The sequence below is a fragment of the Balaenoptera acutorostrata genome, chromosome 21 (genome assembly GCF_949987535.1).
Source record: "Balaenoptera acutorostrata chromosome 21, mBalAcu1.1, whole genome shotgun sequence".
In the NCBI taxonomy this organism is placed as follows: Eukaryota; Metazoa; Chordata; class Mammalia; order Artiodactyla; family Balaenopteridae; genus Balaenoptera; species Balaenoptera acutorostrata.
Genome location: NC_080084.1, coordinates 26,352,979 through 26,379,905, shown reverse-complemented (window position 1 = coordinate 26,379,905; position 26,927 = coordinate 26,352,979). Strand labels below are relative to the sequence as shown.

At 40.7% G+C, this 26,927-nt stretch overlaps 1 protein-coding gene across 1 annotated transcript; it reads right to left on the bottom strand.

The window, feature by feature from the left end:
- Positions 1-1,291: 1,291 nt before the first annotated feature.
- CASP3 (caspase 3) lies at positions 1,292-26,922 on the bottom strand. Its single transcript, XM_007177859.2, has 7 exons — positions 26,778-26,922; positions 12,453-12,520; positions 10,261-10,385; positions 6,335-6,463; positions 5,829-6,004; positions 5,367-5,487; positions 1,292-4,060 (listed from the first exon to the last, which is right to left on the bottom strand). Exons 2-7 carry the CDS (start codon positions 12,503-12,505, stop codon positions 3,837-3,839), a joined length of 828 nt encoding a protein of 275 aa, XP_007177921.2. The 5' UTR covers positions 12,506-12,520; positions 26,778-26,922; the 3' UTR covers positions 1,292-3,836.
- Between the last annotated feature and the right edge of the window lie 5 nt (positions 26,923-26,927).

Genomic DNA, 26,927 nt, shown 5'->3' with positions numbered 1-26,927 from the left:
TTCTGTTTTACAGCAAGTCGTGTTCCACTGTGTGGATGTATCAGTGTATCTAACCTATCTTTTTTACAGCTGGGTTGCTTATTAAAACAATGCTGAGGGGCTTCCCTGTTGGTGCAGTGGTTAAGAATCTGCCTGCCAATGCAGAGGACATGGGTTCAAGCCCTGGTCCAGGAAGATCCCACATGCCACGGAGCAACTAAGCCCGTGCGCCACAACTACTGAGCCTACGCTCTAGAGCTCACGAGCCACAACTACTGAGCCTGTGTGCCACAACTAATGAAGCCCGGGCACCTAGAGCCTGTGCTCCGCAACAAGAGAAGCCACTGCAATAAGAAGCATGTGCACCGCAAGGAAGAGTAGCCCCCGCTGGCTGCAACTAGACAAAGCCCGCACACAGCAACGAAGACCCAACACAGCCAAAAATAAATAAATAAAACAAACAAACAAACAAAAAAAACAATGCTGAGGTGAATAATTGTGTATATACTTTTGTACATGTACGGGTGTATGGGTAGTTTGAGCTCCAAGACCTGAGATTGACACTTCAAGAGTAAATAATCGGATATATATTGCTGGATTCTCCTCCACACGCCGTTGTGCGCTCCCACCAACGGGGGATACATTTCCCCACAGCTCAGCCAACAGAATGTTGTCAAATGAGGTCTTTTGTCCGTCTGCTAGATGACAGATGATACCTTAGTTTAATCTGCATTTCTCTTGTGATGATTAAGATTTTCATCTGAGGTGTAAGGGACATTTGGTCTTTTTCTGTGAACTGTCTGTTCATGGCCCTTAGTCCATTTTTCTATTGGGTTCTTGGCCTTGGTATTTTTCTTTTTAATATTGAAGACTTCTTTATCTAGCAGAGGTTAGAATGGGCTCTACTGTCAACATACTACAGAACTATAGCTTTAAAAGGGTCTTAAAGGAGTTATTCATGTCACCCTCTACTCCTTGGAAACAGGAATCCCCTAGTCCCAATTAGGAGAATTTTATTAGTTTTCTGACTTAAAAGTAATGTACATTCACTATAGAAATACTGGAAGAAATGTAAACCACTCATGTTTGCACTTTCTCATATTTCTTTTCTAAGTACATAAAACACAAAGGGGACTTCTTCCCCTGTCACAGCTCCTCTCCCAGAGCTGACCATCTGGGAACATCATAGGTTTTTTCCACCCCCCCAGGGTCCTGTTGCATCTTCTCTGGCCCTTTCAAATCAAACGCTTGGTTAAAAATATTTTAATTTCAGTGAGTAGCACATCAGAAACAACAACAAGAAAAACTTGAATGTGATGGTAATTTTAAGTAAGAATTTATATTTGGAAATAAAAATTCATAATAACAAATTTTTTATAAAATTGTCATGCAGGAACACACTTTAAGATACTTCATTGACTTAGAAAAAGTTATAGACATAGCCAAAACAAATCGCTCTCATTTATAAATGTGAGTTCCTTTCTTGTAGCAAAAGAAAGCTCACGGGAAATGGGAGACTGAAAACCAGCGGGACACAGCGATGCAGGCACAGCCCAGCACCTCCTGAGCTGGGGGGCTCCTTGCCTGCTCTCCCCGGCTCGGGGCCGCGTTGCTGCTCCCCTCTGGCCTTCAGTTTCCCTGGGCACCAAAGGGGGGAAGACTGGATGACTGCTAACATCCTGGGTGCCATGGTCCTTTCATTCCAGAGAACCGTGTATGATCATAACAGTATCATTCTCCTTTGATTATAAATGTCAACAAAATACCACTTAACATGCTCAAAAATTTTACCACAGAGAGTGCTATGATTTTTCCCATCCTTGGCAAAGGATGGTTGAGGGCCCATATTATTAGGCCACACTCACCGCTTATATTGGAAAATGAGGAAATGCTAATGAAATTGCTTTTATGGGCTGACATTCATGGATGGCAGAAAGGGACATTCCAGAAGGAGTCCCGGATTTGCTCTTCGGGAGTACTTCAGCTCCCAAAGCTTGGTGGCCACGTGCACACGTGGCCACACCCATGTCTGCGTGCAGTCTGTCAAGGTCACTGAGCACTTGTTAACGTTGAACGGGAATGAGAGACCTCAGGATTTTCCCCCAACAACACTCCGAGCCTCTTGTAAATCATATTCATATTCATACACTTAAGCATTAATTTACATACTTAATTTCTTACAGGCTGACAACTGCTGTAGCCCTTCTCCCCCTCGGTGTAAAGTGAGAAGTGAATTGTTATTCAGTGTATCCGGTACAGTGGTAATGGTGCTAGCTGTATTTTATATAATGTGCTATCTGCAGAAAGGCAGATAAGAATTTGATTTAACATCCAATTAAAAGCTGTCATTGAAAAAATTGAAAAAAAAAAAGTGCTACAATTTTTATTATGACTCTCACCATCTTTGGAAAATTTCCGTTTCAGAAGTTTGATTTGGTTCAGTTTCTTGGAGCTTCTTTTTTTTTTTTTTTTTTTTTAATTTTATTTATTTATTTATTTATTTATTTATGGCTGTGTTGGGTCTTCGTTTCTGTGCGAGGGCTTTCTCTAGTTGCAGCGAGCGTGGGCCACTCTTCATCGCGGTGCGCGGGCCTCTCACTATCGCGGCCTCTCTTGTTGCGGAGCACAGGCTCCAGACGCGCAGGCTCAGTAGTTGTGGCTCATGGGCCTAGTTGCTCCGCGGCATGTGGGATCTTCCCAGACCAGGGCTCGAACCCGTGTCCCCTGCATTGGCAGGCAGATTCTCAACTACTGCGCCACCAGGGAAGCCCTCTTGGAGCTTCTTGCCTTGGGAGCATCGTCCACGCACACCAGTACCTATGAAGATAATTAGCCAGCATTCCTTTTCCTGAAGCTGTAGTCTAGGGCTCTGCCTTCATCACACAGGCTGTGCTGTGTCCCTGCTCAGGCTCAAGCCATCTTCTACTTACGAGTGCCCAGCTGATTGACTTACTGTTTCTTCCTCACACCTCGCTGTGTATTCTGTAAGTTGTATTTTAGTATGTTCCTATAGAATTTCTTCAATTCACGCTGCTATCAGTGTGATCAAAGTTTGAGGTTTTGCATAAGGGCCCTTCAGCTATTCTGTGGGTATGCGAGGCCCAGCAGCTGGTGGGAAGAGTTGCATTTCAGCACCTTATAGTCCTAACTCTGTCTCCCTCTATTAATGTGGCATTTAACCTGAGAGAGTCAACTTAGTTTTCTTGCATATTCTCAAGTAAAACATTTAGTTCCTTTTTCAATACTAAAGATGATTTTTTCTTTTTTTTTTAAACAACAAAGACATGCTCGGGACAGACATCACAACACCATGTGCTCAGATGAGTGATGTAAAAATACCATTGTCTTGTCTCCAAATACTAATTCTAAGATCAAGGTCTTCAAGCATTTGACCGTGCACATGGACCACCAAGTTCGAGGATACATTATTCCACATCGTCATGTCTACAGTTTGACAAAAACCAGAACATGTTCTCTGAAACAAGAGCATTGTCAATATCACTGAAACACATTATAGCAATGTTTAAATTCTTCCATAATTCCTTGAAAATTTGTAGCACAGCATAATCACTTAAAACTTGCTAATTATGAGAGCTGTTAATTTACAATCATTTCCTCTCATAATGACTGTACCATTATCCATTTTTATTTATTCTTAATTAAATTCAATTTCAACTACCTGATTGTGTTTGAGGTAGCTTCACAGTAGTTTTATTGCTATGAAAGTGACATGTTTCCATGTATCAGCTGGGGGATTAGATTAGATTTAAATGAGAGGAAAATATGGTTTATCAGTCACACCATTTCCTCACTTGGCATACAGATTAAAAAAAAAAAATCATCCATTTCTTCAGTGATTAAAAATACAGTTCTTTTGTGAGCATAGACACAATACAAGGAATCTGTTTCTTTGCATGAAAAGTAGAATCAGTGGAAAAGGACTCGAATTCTATTGCTACCTTTCGGTTAACACGAGTGAGGATATGCATGAGCTCAAGCTTGTGAGCGCACTGCTTCAGCACCGCACAAAGTGCCTGGATGAACCAGGATCCGTCCTTGGAGTTTCGCCAGGAATAGTAACCTACAAGGCAAAATGTAACCAAAATATCATGCCTATCCAGTGTCAGCTGATGTAGTAAATTATGACACAATCATGAAGGTAAAAACAAGCACAAACATCCATAGGTGTTATCAGCCATAAAAAGGAAATAATAAATAAATGACACCTTTGATTCCAGGGGAAAACAAAACAAAAACCAAATGGGTGCTTTATGTATACCTCTGCTTTGACAAGGAAAAGAGTTGTGGACTAACTTCACCACTGAGTTACTGAGAATTTTACTTCCTGGGCTTCCCTTCCAATAGGGAACAACAGGGTAATGTGCAGAAGATGCAAAAGCGAAGAAATAAAAAGGATCATTATAAGTAGCATCATGTTGCAATCAGATTATTGGCTTATCCAAGAAATAACCTGCTTACATATGCACACACATTTGAGTGTCCTAAATTTGTCTACAGGGCATCTGAATAGAGTATAATAAACACATTATAGTATATTCAAAAGTCCAAAAAGGGGAAATAGTGTATTTATTGTTCTTCTCCCAGATTAACTATTGGATCCATTCCTTTTTTTCAGCTATGCCACGTGGCTTGTGGGACCTTAGTTCCCCGACCCGGGATCGAACCCGGGCCTGTGGCAGTGAAAGCACTGAGTCCTAACCACTGGACCGCCGGGGAATTCCCTGGATCCATTGCTTTTAATTTGAAAGTACTTTATCTGGAAAGATGCCTGGAGGTTAAAAGAAATCACATTGACTATATTTTAAAATGTAATAGTGTTTAAAAATACATTTGCCCTATATTTCCAAACTTTGCGACACCCTGAGTTAGTTGTATAAGTAAACAATTGTATGATCAATAAATATTTATTTATATGATGATGCGTATAATACAACCACAAAAAAGTGGAGGTTGATAACCTCTTCATAAATCATTTTTAACTCTATTTTCCCTCATTCCATTTCTACCTGTGCATATGCTATTCATGCTTATCCTTTCAATTTCCTATCTTCCAAAGAATTCCTGGAAAACGCAGTTCTCTCCTATTCCAGGAAGTGGGCAAAGCTCTGACTTGTCCTATGTTTTAATACAGTTTCCATGTGGTGTCAAGTTCATGAATGACACTATGTAAGTATGCTTTCTTATAGATGCATATTTTCTAGCCCAACTTTGCTAAAGACAACTTTTTGAGACTTGCCTGTGGTTAAGGCACCCTAAAATACAGACAAGTTGGCTTTTTATGGATATCAGAATCATGGCAGCCTTTGGAACACACTCTCCGTTGTTTAAGATCTACATATAACGTTCAGTATGTGTAAGTTTCTTACCAGGTGCTGTAGAATATGCATACAAGAAGTCTGCCTCAACCGGTATTTTCTGACAGGCCATATCATCGTCAACACCACTGTCTGTCTCAATACCACAGTCCAGTTCTGTGCCTCGGCAAGCCTAGAGGTTAGAAAATAAACATTTATTTAAAAAGTTAAAAAAAAAAGAAGAAAAAGAAACTAAACATTTATTTTAAAAAATATGTGTGTACATGCATCACTGTTATTTCTAAGAAATGCAAAGGCTCTGTAAAAATTGATGTTAATTATGCAGAATCCTTTTGCTAGAAGTCTAAAATTAACATTTATTCTCTTATCTCCTAAGTGGTAGTTTAAATAAACAAAAAACTAACAATAGTTCAGTAGCTTCAGGGAAAAAAATAAATTTTTTTGATAATCCACAGTTGAGTAAATTAATCCCTAATGAATCCTCAATAACCAAGTTGCTCAGTTATATATTACCTGAATAATGAAAAGTTTAGGTTTTCCAGTTAGACTTATACAACAATCCCCTCTGAAGAAACCTGCTAATTTTTTCAGATCGACAGGTCCATTTGTTCCAAAAATTTTTCCTTCCTCGCCATGGCTTAGAAGCACACAAATAAAACTGCTCCTTTTGCTATGATCTTCTTTAGAAACTGGGAAAACGTTTACAAACAAGAAAAACAAACAGAAAACCAATGCAATTTTATTCAACCATCTCATATGCACTGTATGGGAATAAGATGAAGAAACCTGAGAACAGAACTAAGAGATCGTGTAAACCCAACTTGGGGCAGAGCAACACACCTCAAACCACTCTAGGGAGCTGGTATGAATAACTTGTTTTACTTACATAAAATATATAGGGTAGGATTGTGTACAGTTTAGTTCCACAATTCTCATGCTTTACTTTTATATGTGTATAATTACAGCTAGATTGTAACATAAATTGGACAACGAAGGTCATCCTGTTCATTATTTCTTACCACTGTACATTAATTCCAAAATTTCTTCACATGTAAGATCATTTTTATTCCTAACTTCATATTTCAAGTTCGTGAAGGTTTCCCAGAGGTTGGCTGCATCTACGTCTGTGCCAGACCGACATGCCATCCCTTGAACAGAAAAAGTTACTTTTAGTTGCATTAAAACAAAAACATTTGACTTAACCTGGTGGCGCAGTGGTTAAGAATCTGCCTGCCAATGCAGGGGATACGGGTTCGAGCCCTGGTCCGGGAAGATCCCACATGCCGCGGAGCAACTAAGTCTGTGCACCACAACTACTGAGACTGCGCTCTAGAGCCCGCGAGCCACAACTACTGAGCCCACATGCTGCAACTACTGAAGGCCACGCGCCTCGAGCCCATGCTCCGCAACAAGAGAAGCCACCGCCATGAGAAGCCCGCGCACCACAACTAGAGTAAGCTCGTGTGCAGCAACGAAGACCCAACGCAGCCAAAAATAAAAAATATATAAAAATAAGTAAATTAAAAAGAAAACATAAACTGCTTTGAAATGAACTATTCAGTGATTCACACAATCCACAGTAAACCCTTCCTTGCAAATGCTAAGAAAATTCAATATTCTGATCGTGGTGACACAGTCTCTTTCATTTCTTAGCACATAAGACACTTCATAACATAAACTGTTATAGTGCTACAGTCACAAAGACGTCTTTCACTGCTGCTTAGATAGTGAAAAACAAACTTAAATGCCTAACAAGAGAGGTTTGGTTAAATAAGTTAAAAGTCATTTATATAATGGGATACTATATTGCCACTGAAATTTTGTAGGCAAAATTTTGGTATGGGAAAATGGTCACTTAAAAAAAAAAGAATAGGATCCTACTTTAAAGAAAAAATTATAAGTATATATATATATATATATATATATATATATATATATATATATATACACACACCCACACCCACACCCACATACATATTGTACATACACAAACACACACACACCACCACACACACATATGTATCAATACACACCTCACAAACTCAGAAGAACTATTTCTTTGATTTCAAGTTCCCAACAATTCTAAGATACAATAGTACTTTCCTAACACCTTTTCAGGAAAAACCCCACAAACCACTAGCCACTTTAGCACTGTTCATCAGGCATTCTGCTCTGTGTGGTCTCCATTAAGCCTTCTAACCACCATGAGACTGTTATCATGACTGGCTTCATTTGCACAGATGTGGGAGCACAGAGGAGTCCAGGAACTTGGACAAAGTACTGAAGCTGGTGTGCGGACTGTACCCAGGAGTCCTGGGCTTTCCTCATGCCTTTACAGCACCTTCCACATACACGTGCGGATTGACTGAACAGTGAATTCAGATTTAAAAATCCTAAAGTGCTGCAGGGGGAGGGCACACATTGAGTAAACTTAACACATATGCACAGAAAAAAGACTAGATGTTTCCAGCTCCAAATTATTGTTGATTATCTGAGTAGTGTCATTAGGAGTGATTTCAATTTTTCTTTTGCTACTCTGTAATTTCTGAAATGTATATTATGGCCATATATTATTTTTATAAAATTAAAGTAAGCTCATCAAGGTTTTGACATTGGAAAGGCTGAGGACGCCATGCAGCTGTGTGACAAGGTGACTGAATTCTGGTCCTGGTTTGTGAGCCACTTAGTAGTTGAACAGAAAATAACAGGCTGTCAGAGACGGTTGTGAGAAACTGACCTTCAAATTTCAAAGCAGAAAAGGGGCTCACTCTAAGGCTAAAGCCAGACTACAGGCCTAAGTATTTTTGGGGGGAGAGTAGAACAATTTCCACCCCCCCCTTTAAAGATAAGTAAGTACTCGAGATGTACTAGAGAGACAATGTACAACGTGATAAACATAATTAACACTGTTGTATGTTATATATGAAAGTTGTTAAGAGAGGAAATCCTAATAGTTCTCATCACAAGGAAAAAAGCTTTTTTCTAGCTCTTTAATGTTGTATCTGTTGGAGTTGATGGATGTTCACTAAACTTATTGTGATAATCATTTCATGATCTATGGAAGTCGAATCATTATGCTGTACACCTTAAACTTATAAGTGCTGTCTGTAAATTATATCTCAGTAAAACTGGAAGAAAAAAAAACTCCAATAAGTTCAATGACGAAAAATTCTATGGGACGAGGGCATTATAACTAGCAACGTGAGGCAGAAAACCTAACGGTTGAAGGTGGTATCTCAACTTAGAGCCGAAAGCAATACAAATGATGCCATTCAGGTTTAGACACTCATTTTCAACTACTTTTTCCTCACTCCTTATAATGAATCTAACATCAAATCCGGCTTATCTTTCCAGTGTAATCTGGCTTCTTTCCCTTTTCACCAGCACTCTGGTAGATAGCCTCCTAAACTGAATCAGCAGATTCTAGTTTCTTTAACTAAAATTAATTCTAATACGATTAATATGCAAATTCAAAGAATTATCACAGCACCAATTTAAAAATGAAAAATGAAGAAACAGCCAAAGTGTTCATTCATATGGTAAATTATGCAAGTCAAGTGAACGCTATACTTAGGGAATGGAATATTATATAATCATTAAAATAACAGATATGAAAATTATACAGCAACACAGAAAATGCTTATATTACATTAAATGGAACAAGCAAAATACAATATTGCTTACTATTATGGATAAAATTAAGCTTTGAAAGAAACTGTCAAGGAAAAAATATCAAGTAATACAGTAAGATGTTAAATAGCTTTTTAGGATCGTGAGGGATTTTATTTTTTACATTCTCTTAAAAAAAACCTCTGAGGGCTTCCCTGGTGGCACAGTGGTTGAGAGTCTGCCTGCCAATGCAGGGGACCGGGTTCGAGCCCTGGTCTGGGAAGATCCTACATGCCGCGGAGCAACTAGGCCCGTGAGCCACAATTACTGAGCCTGCGCGTCTGGAGCCTGTGCTCCACAACAAGAGAGGCCGCGATAGTGAGAGGCCCGCGCACCACGACGAAGAGCAGTCCCCGCTTGCCGCAACTACAGAAAGCCCTCGCACAGACACGAAGACCCAACACAGCCATAAATAAATAAATAAATAAATAATTAAAAAAAAAAAAAACACCTCTGAAAGTATTATTAGATTCAAGCCATACATAGTATAGAGACTGAGAAGGGGATCTGGTGATCAGGCTATGGTGAACCTAACAGCAACTTCTACAGAGCGGTTGAGGTAGAAACAGAGAAAACAGGATCAAAGGGATGGAAAGAAGTGAAGATGGCAAGTTTAAAGTACATGTTTTTAAGATTTAGGGAATGAGACAAAAATCAGATCAAAGCTTAAGAGGCAGCAGGGTAAAAGAAAGGTCTCTTTAAGGGTGGGGAGTCTGTCTTCTTTTCAGGGGAAGAAGAGAAAGTCAACAATGAATGAAGGCACAGGTGAAGTGGCACAGAAAGTGGATTCAGAGCACCAATGCTGAGTCCCAGTTCTGCTACTAAATCATCTGTGGGACTCTGTGGAAGGATTTTTAACCTTTCAGCATCTAATGGTGGTTAGTTTTCAGGGTTGCTCTAAGAATTAAATAAGACAATTTCTGTGAGGTGCCTTGCACAGTTCCTGGAATGGAAAAATACTTCTACTTACTATTTGTTGAGATCCTTCCATTAACATGAAAGAGGGAGCAGGAAGATAAAGAAGCAAGGGTTACACAGAAGTCAGGGCAGAAGAGATAAACATACAGATAGAAGAGGGAGAGATTTTGATGATGGGTAGAAGATAAGAGTTCATGTTGAATTGTAGGACCCGTAGGGTCCTGCTCTATCTCTACTTCATGGCTATTCTGTGTCATTAGTTTACTAACTAATAACATCAATTCTGTTTTTTACACTACACCAAATATAAATGGTACAAATACTTGTAAAGGATTAAAAACTATCTTATGATACATACCAGTACTTTCATGAAAGTTCTTATTATTAATTATTATACATAAACCCATTTCAGGATAATCCATTTTGTAACTATCGTCCAAGGATATTCCAGAGTCCATTGATTTGCTTCCATGTAAGATCTTTCTGTTTGGAAATCAAACAACAGTTTACAAAGAGAGAAATGACCAATGCTGCTGTTCACATTAACACAACTTCTCTAACACATAAGAACAGTTAACATTTGTTGAATATAATATGCCCAGGTTGTGTGCAACAGGCTTTCCCTCACTAAAATTTCACAAAAAGCCATTTCACAGATGAGGAAGTGACCACTATGAGGCTGATGGTTATGCAGATACAGTGTCAGACCCAAGGCGGAAAGCATCAGTTGAACTTCAGAGTTCAGACTTTTAATCTCTATATTTTGCTTTCCTCTAAATTTTATTAAAATTTCATCAAATACATTTTATACGTAAATTTTTAAAAACTTTCTAAAATATTTTATCCTTCAAGGTAAGAGTGAAATCATAAAAATTACCCTGAAATGATAAGGAAATCAACAGAAGGCAACTATGACTCAAAACACAATATTTATCACAATTCCTAAATTGTTCCTTAAACCCTGTGCACTGAACAAACTAATAATTTATTGCTACATAGAATCACTGTTGTAAATAATTGAAAATACTTGTCTAAAGGTCACTTATCCAAAAACCTCTGTTATCTAGACCAGGGTCAATAAACTTTTTCTCAAAGCGCCAAATATTAAGTATTTTAGGCTGGCTGGCTGTACAGACTCTGTTGCAGCCCACTCCATCCAGCTGGTGGAAGTCACCCAGGACAATATGTAAACGAATGGGTGTGGCTATGCTTCAATAAAACTTGACCAAAACAGGCTGCAAACCTGACCCTTGACCTGGACCAGGAATCAGGAAACAACAGCCAAACACTGATGCCTAACGTCCATGTACCCACACACTCAACCTGGGAATATTTCACGTTATATGCAATTCTAAAAATATTGTTGGAAAAGGATAGTAAATTTCTATCTTTTAAAATAGTAAATTATGTTCTGCATGATAGGAAAAGGTAGGAAAATGTGTAAATCAGTTTAAAAGGGTTTAAAAAAAGGCAAGAAACCTCTAAAATGAGACTGCCTTTCAAAAGGTTAATTTCTAGGCAAATTCCTTTGCTAAACAAATATTGCAAAACTCTTTATTGGTAACCTGTTAATAGTTCTGCTGTAACAGTATTGTTTACTACTAAAATTAGTTTATAATTCCCTGGGTGGTCCAGAATAATAATACTGGACCCCAGAAATAAACTTTTAGAATTAAATGTACCACAAGAGATCCCAAATGGATAATAACAGACATGAATTAAGAATGTTTGGGGGCTTCCCTGGCGGTGCAGTGGTTGAGAATCTGCCTGCCAATGCAGGGGACACGGGTTCGAGCCCTGGTCTGGGAAGATCCCACATGCCGTGGAGCAACTGGGCCCGTGAGCCACAACTACTGAGCCTGCGTGTCTGGAGCCTGTGCTCTGTAACAAGAGAGGCCGCGATAGTGAGAGGCCCGCGCTCCGCGATGAAGAGTGGCCCCCACTTGCCGCAACTAGAGAAAGCCCTCGCACAGAAACGAAGACCCAACACAGCCAAAAATAAATAAATAAATTAAAAAAAAAAAAAAGAGTGTTTGAGTTCTATCTTTTCCCTTTCTCCATCTGCTGGTTATTGGAAGCATTAATGAGCAGAATATTCCAAAAAGGAAGACTGAGACAAAGGGTAAAAGATAATCTATAACCAGGCAATTCTTCCCCAGACTGAGAACTGGCATTTTATTTTAGCCTTAAAACTCACAAATAAACAGGAGGCCAAAAGACTCCCCCAAACACAAAACCTCTCATCCTGCACAGAGGTTCGGAAGGTGCATCTGCCTCTCCTGGGTCATCCTTCTGCTACGAGGGCAGGGTTTCTGACTACACATCAGGCACCCTCCAACCTCCCCGCAGTTCCGTGAAAGTTTTATTTTAAGGAGGAGATTCAGAGAGGATAATTTAACATGTGTATAGACATGCAGCTGTCACATGAGGTAGGAAGTCATCTGGGCCTCTCTGGCTTGAAAGCCCATATTCTTTCTGCTTCCTCAAAGTTTGCTGTATTACATACACCCATCTTTCTCTGCTTGTATGAGATTCCATTTAAATACTCACGTCTCTGAAGTTTTAATGGATTTTGAATCCACTGAATTTTCATTGTTCTCCATGGATACTCCTATTAACTAGAATATAAAGAAAATAGATGTTAATCAAAATCAGTCATTATAAGATCACTGCATTAATTATTCCAATGATTATTTCTCTAAATAAACACACTATATGGATATTTTCATATTAGCAGTACCATCACTCTCCCAGCTTCACCTCTACTGTTCAAGGCTTCTGTGAGTCAAACCTGAGAACAGTCCTTTGTAAAGGTATGTATAAGGTCGCCCATTTCTCAATCTCTTTCGTTTTTAATTGAGCTATGAAGTACACATAGTGCACAGATAGGAAGTGTGCAGCCTGATACATTTTTACATTTGGATACCCCACCAGATCAAGATACACACTGCAACTTGTTTCTATTACAACAGATCTGGTCATTGGTAAGAACTCTGCCTTCCAACTCAACACAGTTAAAACAAAAACCAAAAACGGTATACCTCACATAACACTATTCTACGATGCTTAGATTCCCAAGAGATTCAGCACCAGGAAGTTCCAAACCTCCACATAATCTTTACTCTTAAACTAGACATGAAAATCCCACTTTCTCATTTAAGGTGGTGGACCGGCTTTAGGAAACCTGGAATTAAAAACTAAAGTTCCTGCTTTCATTCTTCTGTCAGACAATTCTGTTTACCTCCCGCAGTGAGTGAGTCCTAATCAAAGCAGCTCTCACTTACGGAGCATTTATTATACAGCAGGTACTGTGCTAGGCATCTTATCTTTTATTTTCCCAACAATCTGAAAAGTCAGGAAACCCAACTCCTAGTGATTAAGTGACTTTGTCTACAGACGCAAAGCTTAGTGATGGAGGCCCTCTTCTTCCCACTCTTCCCTACTGCCTCTGAAGAAGCCAGTTCCTTACTACCTGTCTGGAGTTCTACCATGTCTTCTCTAGCTTCCCCAAAGCAAAGGTACTTCTGTGGCAATCCGCCTCCCTAAATAAAGAATACAGAAAAACAAGGACAGAAAATTTTTCTCCAGCCTCTAGAAGTCCTGCCTATCTCAAAAATTCCAATCAAAATAGAACTTTTAACCTAACTCCCATGCTAAAATCAGACATCTTAAAAAGAGTACACACCCCATCAACAGGACTCACTCAACCACAAAAGCCTTTACAGAAAGTCCTAGGCTCCCTCCCCCTTTTTAAATTTAAATTTTTAAAATTGTGATAAAATATACATAAAATCTATCATTTTAACCATTTTTAAGTGTACAGTTCAGTGACATTAAGGACAGTCACAGTGTTGTATAAACATCACCACCATCCATTTCCAGAACTTTTTTATCTTCCCACACTTCCCCGTTACCAAAGTCCCCCCTTTCGAGGTCTCTTGAAAATTAAGGAGACACCTCTTCTCTTCTCCAAAGCCCAGTTCCTTCCTCCTCTGTCCCTAAGTACTGTGTGCACCTATCGTGGGGGAAGATGGAGAAAAAAATATGGAGAGGAAGTGTCACCATTTTGGAACCACCGAAGGGGGTAGCGTTTCACCTTCTCTCAAAGTCAGTCTTTGCTGTGCATTTCTACAAAAGCTCTTTGCTTTTCTATCATCTTACTTCCTGCGGGTTTTCTAGAAATCTAAGGGAGGACGCTGTGTACAGCTGGGATGAAGCATCTTGCAGTCGATGAGCAAATACTTCGTGAGCACATACTTTGTGCCAGGCGCCATTCTAGGCTCTAGGACAGAGTGGAAGACAAAATTGCTACCTTCAAGAAACTTTCATTCTAGAGAGGAAGAAGAATTACAGACTGATAAGATTTCAGATACTGATAGGGGCTATGAAGGAAATAAAATAGGGTAGAGTAATAGAGAGACTGGTAGTGTGAGCTACTTTAGCTGAGGAGGCTGGGAAAGCCAGCTCTGAGGTGACATTGACAGAAAGAGCTAAATGACATAGAGGCCACCCAGAGAGGCTGCCTTGCTGGGGAAAGGTCCGAAGTACAAAGGCCCTGAAAGAGTTTCGTGTATTCATGGTGCAGGAAAGAAAACCAGTTTGACTAGTGCGTGGAAAAGGAAGGGAAGGAGTGAAGGGAATTGAAGTGGGAAAGGCAAGATCATATAGGGCCTTAGGAGCCAAGAGGAGCTTTGATTCTATCCTTACTGCAAGAAGGAGAAACCACTGGAGTGCTTGAAGCAGAGGAGGGACAGCATGCTTTAAAAAGATCACTCTAGCTGCTGAGTGGAGAATCCACTGCGGAAGCACAGAGGCCAATGAGAAGCCCTCTGGAATAGTCCCGGAAAGAGATGATAAAGTTTGGACTACAGTTAAATAGTGGATATAGGTAATTAAGAGTCTGGAACTCGGGGAGAGAGCAGGGCTGGAGATATACTGGGGCACCCTGATGATTAGAGGGTTACTGGAGGAAGTGGAGCCAGCAGGAGACTAAAGAGAAGTGAGTGAAACGGGGGGAAATCAGGTAGCTGGGGTGTACCAAAATATGCAGAAGTCTTCCAAAGAGTGTTTGATCATTTCAGATGTTGCTAAGAGGTCATTTCAGCTGAGGACAGAAGACCATTAGCTTTGGCAAGAAAGTTATGGGCATAGTGGGGATTGTCAGGAAAAATTGTCCCAGACTTGGAAATGGGCGAAAGAAATTACTGGATGTTATTTCAGGGTGGTACTAGGCATTGGCTAGAGAAAGCTTGGGGATTATCCGATTTTACAGGGTGTCTTTTGTTTTCATTTTAAGACTTTATTATTTTTAAAAAAATTTTTTTGGAGTATAGTTGATTTACAATGTTGTGTTAGTTTCAGATGCACAGCAAAGTGAATCAGTTATACGTATACATATATCCATTCTTTTTTAGATTCTTTTCCCATATAGGCCATTACAGAGTATTGAGTAGAGTTCCCTGTGCTATACAGTAGGTCCTTATTAGTTGTCTATATATAGTAGTATATATATGTCAATCCCAATCTCCCATTTATCCCTCCCCTAACCCGTAACCATAAGTTTGTTTTCTATACCTGTGACTCTATTTCCGATTTGTAGATAAGTTCATTTGTATAGTGTGTCCTCTTTTGACTGACCTTCTCCTGACTAGGCTATTTTACAACTCTGTAGGAAGTTAAGCCACAAAAAATGGAAGCCGTGCAGATGATTCTTACTGATAGCAATGAAAACAAGTTTTGTCTTGTAATGACGTAACGGATTTGCCACTTGTAGAAAAGATGACCCTCCCAAATTACACTTTATTGCCCTATAGGGTATTAACCAGTTTTGCTTCTATTAGCAAATTCATTTCATTATACCCAACCATTTACATCTATGTTTATTGTTCAAAGTCTCCTTTGAACTGGTCCTAACAATGGACTGGTTCTATTATCAATTAATTGAATAAAATGTTTGACATATTTTATATTTACACAACAGTCAAGTTTCATACTTTTTGAAAAGTACACTTTAAAAGGATCAATGTTGCTGCAATGGGTTGAGGAGAAAATGGGAAAAGAAAAATGAGTAAAGACAACAAAAGTGAGTCAACATAGTTTTACCGTGAAGGGGCAAGGAGAGGGGATGGTAGCTGAAAGGGGACCAGGGGTAGAGGACATTCCTTGTTTGGCTTGGTTTTAAAGATGAGCCATTTAAAGCATGATTTTATGCTGATGAGAATGATCCATAGAAAGTGAGAAATTATTAAGGCAAGAGGAGAAAAAGAGCGAAGTTTTTGGAGGCATGAGGGGGGGTCTGTGAATCTAGCTCACATATGGGGAGGTATTAGCCTCAGATAAGAACAAGTGAGGGCTCATCCACTATAACAACGCAAGGAAGACAAATTATTTGGGCACAACGTATGAAGGCTGGCGAACTGGACGCGAGGAGGACGAGGCACTTCTCACGTGATGGTACCCATTTCCTCTCTGTTTAGAAGACAGAACTTTGAGACAAAAATCCCCAAATGTCCTATCTATACCTTCATGAGTACTTATGCATGCATTTTACCAAGTAATACAAGAACTAATCATGCATACGTCTAGCAAAGCTGTGTGAGACAGGCATTCCCAGACATGAGTAGAAGGGACATAAACTGGTATCACCTCCCGAAACATGTCCCTCCCACACCCCTCAATAAAAGGCTTGACATCTGCTCTAGGAAACTTACACTTCTAAGAATGCAGCCTCAGGAAAAAACTCTAGGGATAAGGGAGAGGAGGGAAGGGGAAGGATATGTATTACTCATCAAAATATTGAAAATCTGTGCAGAGAAATAGTGAAGTCATGGTGTATCCAATACACTGGTTCTATAGTATCTTTACCTTTTAACCTGTTTATTAACAGTGGCTATCTCTGGGTGATGGCATCAGTGGCAACTTAATTACTCCTTAATATTTTTCTATATTTTCTATAATGTCTACTTTTTTTAAGTTAGGAAACTGTAGTAAACATTATTTTATAAAATAATATCTTCCAACAATGGTAGACTATACCAACCAGTATTGTGTTAGCCAGTTTCAACTCTCAGCCCTGTTTCGAGAGCGATAAAAATATGAAAGCAGCAACCCTTCCTTGACTGCTGTGTACCACGTCCCAGTCTATCTGTCTTTCTCTTCTTCTTTCGTATGTATAATAAAAACATTAATAGGCACATGGAAATCTCAAACTTCCTTCAACCATAAATACAGAGGCCAACTTGCCCCAACGCAAGTCAAAATAATTATCCATCCATGGTTGAAAAACAAAGTTGTTAACTTGACTAACTGAGAGAACAGTACAGGTTGGCTAACAATTCTGGAAATGCAGGCAGATACATAATAAATGGCTTATTGATATTATATTATAATCCATGAGAAAATAGTGTTATTTATGTTTCAAGACTTTCTGGCCAGCCTGTGGAAAATCTGGAGTGAAAACACAGTGGGATGGGAAAAAAGACTTAATAAAATTTCTGAAGGTGAACCCAGAGCCCCTGCCAGTGTCTTTCTGGCCCCAGGGTTTTGCCTCAAATTGGCGCTTTGAATGAGTTTGCCAAATGTAGGGTGCACAGTAGCTGTTCAGGAACCCCTAAAGGCTACTATGTTCCCACCAATGATCAAGGGCATAAGACGTCTTACCAAACACTTCTGCAACAGCACAGTGATTCTTGGACTGAAATGCTAACTTCTAACAATCTTTTATTTCTTGCCAACAATAAAGCTGTGGGACAAGGCGATTCTATCCTTAAGACCGGTAATAGAAGGTTTAGATTTAAACAGTGGCAAGCTTTCCAGAATTTTAAAATACAGTTGACTCTTGAACAACTCAGGTTTGAACTCTACAGGTCCACTTACACATGGATTTTTTTTTTTTTTAACACGTGCATTTTTAAAAATAGCAAATACTACATCACTACACCATCTGAGGTTAGCTGAATCCATGGATACAGAACCATGGCTGTGGAGTGCCAACTAAAAATTATACACTCAGATTTTCGACTATAGGGAGGGTCCCCTAACCCCTCGTTGTTCAAGAGTCAATTGCATTTGGCTTCTTGGTTCATACCAAGGTTAAGATGTAACCTAAATATAAGGTGACTTTCAAGTAGTCATTTCCTTTTCATACATTTAATCAACTTTCTTTAACCAAATCATTTTTAAAAGTTAAAAACATTTCAGCCTGATTAGCCTTAATACAAGTACTTGTAATTAATAATTTCCAATATTAGACATCAAATAGACAATTTTGTTTCAGAAGGTACTTGATGGCTGAAAGAAAAAAAAATCTGAATTTTTAAAGACTAGTATTTAAAACAGTTTCTCTGATAAGGATTTCTCAGGAACAAATACTATGATGTATTTTGTTCCCTTTGTGTGTTTTTTTTTTTTTTTTACCAATGATGACTTTATGAAGTCATGTGTCAGGGTCAACAAACTCACTTTTACATAAACAAGAAATAAACCCCTTCCTTTAAAGTCTTTCACAGAATCATACCTGATCCACCATGCCAGAATTAATCTCTTCCACCTATATATTTACTTAGCATGTAATTAGAACCCTTCTTGTATTTTCATTTTATCCTGTTTTGGATTGTTTTTTTTTTTTTTTTTTTTTTTAAATTTTATTTATTTATTTATTTATTTATTTATTTTTGGCTGTGTTGGGTCTTCGGTTCGTGCGAGGGCTTTCTCCAGTTGCGGCAAGCGGGGGCCACTCTTCATCGCGGTGCGGGGACCGCTCTTCATCGCGGTGCGCGGGCCTTTCTCTATCGCGGCCCCTCCCGTCGCGGGGCACAGGCTCCAGACGCGCAGGCTCAGCAATTGTGGCTCACGGGCCCAGCTGCTCCGTGGCATGTGGGATCTTCCCAGACCAGGGCTCGAACCCGTGTCCCCTGCATTAGCAGGCAGATTCCCAACCACTGCGCCACCAGGGAAGCCCCGGATTGTTTTTTTTTAAAGATTTATTTATTTATTTATTTTTGGCTGCACTGGGTCTTCGTTGCTGCACACGGGCTTTCTCTAGTTGCGGTGAGCAGGGGCTACTCTTCATTGCAGTGCATGGGCTTCTCATTGCGGTGGCTTCTCTTCCTGCGGAGCATGGGCTCTAGGCCCTTGGACTTCAGTAGTTGTGGCTCACGGGTCTAGTTGCTCCGTGACATGTGGGATCTTCCCAGACCAGGGCTCAAACCCGTGTCCCTTGCATTGGCAGGCGGATTCTTAACCACTGTGCCACCAGGGAAGTCCTGGATTGCTTTTTATGTGTGTGTATTTGTTACTCTCATAACACTATGACACAGTGATGGTTTTTCCTCTCTCAGTTCCACCAATCAGCAACTAGCATGCTATATTCCGGTCCCACTGGATTCTTTGAACGGTTTAAAAATAATTTTCTCTCAGGGTCTTCACATTTGCTATTCCCACTACCCGGAATACTAGTCTCACTGATGTATTATGTTATATAATATTATATAATATGACTTATTTCGCTCAGGTCTCTATTGAAAGGTCACCTCTCCCAGATGTCGTCCCTCATCCTATTTCACTTTCTTTACTCTGCTGATATGCAATCAACAAGGATCCTGGAGCAGAAATCTTGAGGAATTGCTGAGACAGAAAGTAGGAAATATCAGGGAAAGATTCCTGAGGTGATGGGAATGATTTTGGGAAACTGAGCTGAGAGAACATAGGTAGAAGTGGAAGGAAGGAGAATTTTAGGGTCATCTCTTGGTGAGTTGCATTTGGAGCAGTTGAGGGATTGTCCCTTTTTTTTCTTATGGTTGGCTGAATAGTGAGTAGTCAGAGTATTTCCCCACAGGTTTTAAGGAAAAAAAGTGTACATTGAAACCTGGTAAACAGAGTACCTACATTAGCAAATAACACAAACTGGAGTTTGGCATCCAACTTGTTTGCCAAACTCAACTGATTTGGCACCTAAACTCCGAAGATAAGTCCAGCCATTCCAGTGCCCTATCACAAGCAACACAGGCAGACAGAAAAAGAGAATAACCAAGAATCATTGACTGTTCAAGAAAAACTGATACCATGAAAGAGACACCAAACTCAACAAAAATATTAAAACAAACAGAAAAAGAAGTAATTATGAGTTTTTCTGAGGCTACTGTGTATAATTTAAAAACTAGAAACACTGGAAATCAGCGAGAAGGCAGATAATGACTAGAACAAAAAAGTCATTGCTCAGTTTTGGGTTTCAAAAGAGATTTAAATTCCAAGACTGAGACAATGGTTTGAAAGCCAAACATATTTGACTTTAGTTGAAAGAAAAGGTTGTCTGCTGCCAGTGTCCTTGTCCTCACGGTGAGACACAGCCGCCCCCACCTCTGCAGGAGACCCTCCACCACTAGCAGGTAGGTCTGGCTCAGTCTCCTATGGGGTCACTGCTCCTTCCCCTGGGTCCCCATGCGAACACTACTTTGTGTGTGCCCTCCAAGAGTGGAGTCTCTGTTTCCCCCCAGTCCTGTCAGCTGACCTTCATATACTACTGAAAATTTATATAATGAGAAATAAAATCCTCACTGCATCAGACTTGTGCACATTTGCTTTCTGCTTGTCACCACCTGCTTTTCCCACGTGAAAGCACCAAATCCACACACTTGGGAGCAGAGCTTTGGTTCCTGCAGAGCTTACTTAAGAGTTACACTCAGCATTACCTCACCTCCATTAGCTAATGCCTGGCTGAATATAAGTTATTCTGGACATGGTGATCTCATCTCAGAAGGATAAAAAAAATTGTCCCCCAAGGGAAGAAAATGCCCTATATGATGACGAGAGTTTAAGTTCTTAGAACAGTTTCGTTTGACAAAACACAAATAGGAAAATATACAATAGGGGCTTAAAAAATATATTGTGTGTGTGTGTGTGTGTGTATGTGTATACATTTTATATATATATATATATATATATATATATATATATGATGAATTACTCCTCAGCCAGAAAAAAGAATGAAATTTTCAATAAATCCATAGAAACAGAAAGTAAATTAGTGGCTGCCTAAGTTTAGGGGTTTGGATAGAGATTGGGGATGACTGCTAATGGTTATGAGGTTTATTTTGGGGTGATAAAAATGTTCTAAAATTGGTTGTGGTGATGGATACATTACCCTGTGAATATACTAAAAACCATTGAACTCCATAGTTTAAATTCATAAACTGTGTAGTATGTGAATTATGTCTCAATAAAGCTATTTAAAACGTAAAAAAAAAAAATAATAAAAATAACAAATATATTGTAGCCCCGCAATGGACTTAACGCTAATTGTTTCTTACTGTACTGAGTATGTAATTCTTTCCATCAATTCAGGATGCTGATGATAATAAATTTCTAAACATATATTGGATCCCAGAGAAGTTCTAAGTAGATAAATTGACATTAGATGGCAACCTGGAACCTGGGTCTTAGAATCAGGTCTCTGAGTTCCTAGATCCCTTTAATACTTGCCACTGAAGCTACAACAGTCAGATTTTTCAAAAGTTAAAAAATGTTGTCAGTACAAATTTACTGTCACTCTAAAATACATAAGCATTTCAGGCTGTGTTTTCCTAAAGTGAAAAGTTGCAATGATTTCCCAGTTTTTATTGTGGTTTGCCAACTAAAGGGACCGTTGCATAATGCAATAATGAAGTTAAGCAGAATAAATTATCTACAGAGTTCAAAGAGAGGAATAAAAATTAATTTCTAAAATTGAAATTTCTATATGAAGTTACAGAGTATCAACATTTTAGGAAAAAACACCCAACAACAACCTGTTATTAAAAATGGCTTGAGGACTTCCCTGGTGATGCAGTGGTTAAGAATCTGCCTGCCAATGCAGGGGACAGAGGTTCGAGCCCTGGTCTGGGAAGATCCCACATGCTGCGGAGCAACTAAGCCCATGCGCCACAACTACTGAGACTGCGTCTAGAGCCCACAAACCACAACTACTGAGCCTGTGTGCCACAACTACTGAAGCCCACGCGCCTAGAGCCCGTGCTCCGCAACAAGAGAAGCCACCGCAATGAGAAGCCTGCGCACCACAACGAAGAGTAGCCCTGCTGGCCACAACTAGAGAAAGCCCGTGCTCAGCAACAAAGACCCAACGCAGCCACAAATAAATAAATAAATAAATTTATTTTTTTAAAAAAAATGGCTTGAAAGCTGTGCCTATAGTAGAGATTTCAAAATGAGATATTAAATTAGGATAACCAGTTTAAGTTATTCCTACTTAGTTAACCTGTCACCCATCAGTGGGTTGTTCTTGGTGCCTGTCCTATAAGGAAACTGAGGTAAGGTCTAAAACCTGGTATTTGCCCTACCAAACGGGTTTTAAATCTCAAAATGAGACATAAGAACCAACATCACTCACTTCTGAATCATCTCCACAAATACGAGTATCTTCAAAAAAATTGTAAGTAAAAATTTACCAAAACAGGTAGCCAAAGAAAAGCCCAAAGAATCATAACACAATATGCGATTTGAGTGTTGTGTAATAACAGGTCCTCTTACTGTTGGCTAATAGGGGCTAGACTCTGAGCTAAAAGGTACATTTATCTATGCATGTATTCATTATTTACGTATTTCTAGTTAGTCCTCCCAACGATATTTTGAGGCATAATGAGATTTCCATTTTATAGTTCAGTTGACTGAGGCTGAAAGCAGTTAAGTAACTTTTAAATGGCAGAGCCTGGATTCAAACTCAGATCTGTCAGCTTCCCACACTTCTACATGGCTTAGTTCTACATAGGAGGGGTAATGCTATCAATAATTTCAAGAAAGGAAACAAAAATCCATAACCTAGAAACACTAAGATGAGAGAGGAAGCATACAAAAACATGATAGAAACTGACTGCAAGGACAGTGAAATAGTATAAAGTGCACTCACTCCAACTCACGAAGAAACCAGGAATGATGTTTATGGTGTTTGGGGTGCCACTGGGTAATTTACTTCTGAAAATAAAGTTACTCACAAAATATGAATAACTTTCATATTAAGCATTTAGGATGTCATTAAGACACTTTTTTCTATGTCTCTAAAGGAGAGGTGAAGCCTTTTCACTATGACTTGTGGGGAGATTATTCAGTCCTCCCTCAGTATCCATGGAAGATTGGTTCTAGGACACCCCCCTTCCTCCTCCTTCCAGGGATACCAAAATCTGCAGATGCTCAAGTCCTTTATGTACAATGGTGTAGGAGAATTGGCCCTCCATATCTGGTTAAGAACCTACAGACAAGGAGGGTGGCCCATACTTTGGCCAAAGAACTTGAAAAACATCAGGATTATATTTATTACCAATTAGAGAGGACAAAGTCTCAAAAGCAGTCGTGTTTCCAGATTTGGTAAGTGAAACAGAAAGAAGAAAATACTTTTTTCACAACAGTTTGGATAAGAGGAGATTTCTGCTGTGACGTATTAGAAGTTTTATTGAAATCATTTCCCATCTGGTCCCTGCATTTCTTTGGGAAGAGTCACCAAACTGGATATTGTCATTGGGCCTGCTAAAAGTCAGACTTTTAATATTTATTTTGTAATAAAGGCGGAATCTCACACATGGCAAGTAAAATTAAATACAGAAGAAACTTAAATAAGTTCAGTTGTGCCACACAAACAAAACCATTCTTTCTTTTTCTCTGGCAAGGACCACACCACCAGGAAGACACAGACAGGAGGGCTTCCTCACTACTCAAAGCCACAAGCCAGAAAGGACACAATGCTTACTAAGTGCAAGGGGCCTGTTTCCCCTCACCTGAAGTCTTGTCCTAAGATGGTATCTCTGGAGGGGCAGAAGGAGAAATGGGAAAGTCCTTGCAGACTTAAATATTGTGTTATGAAATAAATGTAGAATGAAGGATCTTGGATGCCTTTTATAAAAATTATAGATAACCTGTAAGGCCTCCTCCCTCCCACTGAGAGTCACTCCTCTGTAGAAGTGATTCAGTTTTACAACCACCTGCCAGAGAAGGTCTGAAACTGCGAAAAGCCAGGGTCAGTAGTATTTATTTGTCATTTGTGCCATAACAATTGACTGAACACCAACTGTGTGCAGAGTCGTAAACCCTGAGTGTTCGAAGTAGTGGAGACCAAGATCCTACCCCTATGTGTGACTTGCACCAGAGCTCACTGTATTCAAAAGTGGCTCAACAAGACAGATGCCAGTGTTCAGTACAAAATAGATAACTTTATTCTATTCTACCCTAATGCAGAAACTCTATAAGCAACTTGAAGATCAAAATAGGCAGAGAATTAACAACATTACTTAGAGATTTACAAGGCACTGTCGCAGACATTCTCATTTTATCCCTATAATAACCCTGCGAGGTATGTATATTACTCCTGCCTAATTTATGGATGAAATAGGAAGTGTTGCCCTTGGGATGTGGCCTCGGGTCCTATGACAGCAGCGTACCTATCCCCCTCCACTACATTTGTATTTGTTCAATGTGTACACAACAGTATCTAACAGTCTAAGAATTCCACATCTTTTTTTTAGATCCAACACCACTGCTTCCCATCTTTGAGACAGAGCCTAAGGAACTATCTGATACTAGGCACCAGAACTGACCTAATGCCATTAATGAAACTAAAGACTGCTTTCCAGCATCAGAAGGGGGATGAAGCAATAGGAGATTGTGTTAAATTGGATTTGAAAGCAAAACTGAAAAAAAGCATTATAATTGCCTCTATCAGATGTCAGTCTCTTAAAATCACAGGAGGTAAGACTTTTTTTTCAGGAAAGCAAAAGCAAATCTGATGTAATTGGATACAATGTTTCACTTCTTTCTTACTGGGAACAGGTTTTATTGCTACACTCCAATAAACTGTTCATTCCTTCATTCATTAAAACACATTCTAACTTTCAAAAGCCTCCACTGCAAAAGCGCAAAGCAAAACCATCAGGTTGGGATAGGGGTGATTTAAGCTTTGTATTTCATTCTTAGAGATCACGTAACTACAATACATTCAAAGTGGCTGAGCGCATTTTGACACAGGCTGGTCTATGCAGCTTGCTTAGCACCTCCTAATACGATCCTGCATACACACATCGTTACAGCAACTCTGCATTTCACCTCTACCATTCCTTTCTAGTCCGCATCATTTAATTATAATTTGCTAAGCAACCTTAAAATAGTTTTTTTTTCTACATAGGGCATAATTAGTAAAAAGCATAATACTGTAGTACTGGCATTCATTTGTGCCAGGCCCCAAATATGGGGAAAGACAATACGGAACAAGATAACGAGAAAAACACAGTTCCTTGTGGAATTTGCTTAGGAGCTAATAGGGGAGAGTGTAAAAATAAGCAACTGTAAAGGATATGACACTTTCCTCTTAGGATGAGACGGATGTCAAAGGAACACATAATAGATAGACTTAACCTTGAAATGTTTAATGAGAACAGAAACCTAAATAGGAGTTCCTCAAGCAAGTGTGTGGTGACGGGAAGAGAGAGGTAATGCAAGAGTGTTCCAGGCAGAGAACAGTTAGTGTTAAGATCAGCGTGGCTGTGCTGAAAGTGAAACGGTGCCAAATGAAGGGGACCAAGGAGCCAACCTATGCTCGGCTTTGTTAACCGTGTTAAGGGACTGGGTTATCCTATGACCAAAGGAACAGCTTTCTGGATTTTTATTCTGTAAAGATCCCTCAGCCTGTGCTATAAAGAATGGACTGGAGAGGGGCCAGAGGGGCCTCCTGTAGGCAGGTAAGAGCTTAGGGTGGCTTAAATCTGAGATGGAGAGAAGGGGTCAGATCCAGTGGATATTTAGGAGGGCCAGGAGGCTTCGTGGCTAACTGGAGGAGCCAGGAGAGGAAGCTGATAAGGTTGGTTCCCAGTTTCTTGGCTTGGGAGCCACTTATTGAGAACTGGGAAACAGGCAGCTGCCTTGGGAAGTAAGGCTTGAGAGCACAGCCACTGAAAACAAGAGTGACTAAGGCACTCTTATTCAACATGCGCTGAGGGGATTTCAAAGCCTAAGGGATTTGGGCCATGGATACATAGTCACCCGCAGGAGCTAGAAGGATGCATGGAGGCCTTCAGGTCTGAAAGTGAATAGGAGTTTAATACTTGAAACTACCTCTTTGGAAAGAGGCGTCACCCGTCAACCTGATAAAATCTAGACAAAGAAGGCAGCAGATACCAAATCCTCACCAGCAATGGGAGGATAAGCCCTGAGGGCCAGAGCCCTTAGGACAGAACCAGCCCGCCTCCTGCCCTCAGGTCATCTTTTCTCCGCGCCCAGCCTCCTCACCTCCTTCCCGATTAAAATTTCAGCCTTCGATCCCCGCTGCCTCCCGCTCCCGGGTCCGACCTCCTAACCCCCGGCCTCAGCGCCCCCGCCTGGGCCTCCCGCGCCTCTCCTCCCCCGGCACAGCGACCCGTGTCAAGCCTCCTGCTACCAGGCTTCAGCGAGCCGACCCGGGTCTCCCGACACCCCCCATTCTCGGCCCGGCCACCTGTCCCCCGGGCTCGGCGTCTCCGGCTGGGTCTCCGCTCCCCAGCTTCCCGCTGTCCGCCCTTCACCTCCCACGCGGGTCTCCCACCACCCCCGTCCCAGCCTCTCGATCCTCGGTCCGGCTCCCCCGTCCCCCAGGCTCGGCGTCTCCAGCCGGATCTCCGCTCCGCGGCCCGGCCTCCCGTCACCGGGCCGGGTCTCTCGATCTGCGGGCTTCAGGGCTCGTCCCCGCCCCCGTTGTCGCGCCAAAACAAAGGATCCGCCGTCCGGACCAGGCCCGTCTCCTCCGTCTCCCCGGGGCAGCTGCAGGCCGGTGCAGGCCCCCGGGGCAGGCGCTGAGCTTGGGAGAGAGGAGGTAACCAGCCCAGGGCCTATGGCACCAAAGCGAGAAGCGTCGAGGGCATATCTCACCTCTCAGCCCACACGCCGCAGCCACCGGCTCGCTCTGCTGGGCTCGATCACTGCTCTGCTTCCGCCGCAGCCGCGCTCAGAGGTAGGCGCCCGAGCAGGCCCCGCCCCGCTCTGGCCCCACCCCGGCCCCGCCCCTCAGCTCTGCGAGCT

What these genes read in the sequence shown, in the direction of transcription:
- CASP3 (XM_007177859.2), bottom strand. Translation starts at nt 12,505, where the DNA reads ATGGAGAACAATGAAAATTCAGTGGATTCAAAATCCATTAAAACTTCA. An exon ending in TTTGGAATTAATGTACAGTG is followed by an intron (nt 6,005 to 6,334) that starts GTAAGAAATAAT and finishes ACGTTTTCCCAG; the next exon opens with TTTCTAAAGAAGATCATAGC. An exon ending in TGCATATTCTACAGCACCTG is followed by an intron (nt 4,061 to 5,366) that starts GTAAGAAACTTA and finishes TTTGCCTTGTAG; the next exon opens with GTTACTATTCCTGGCGAAAC.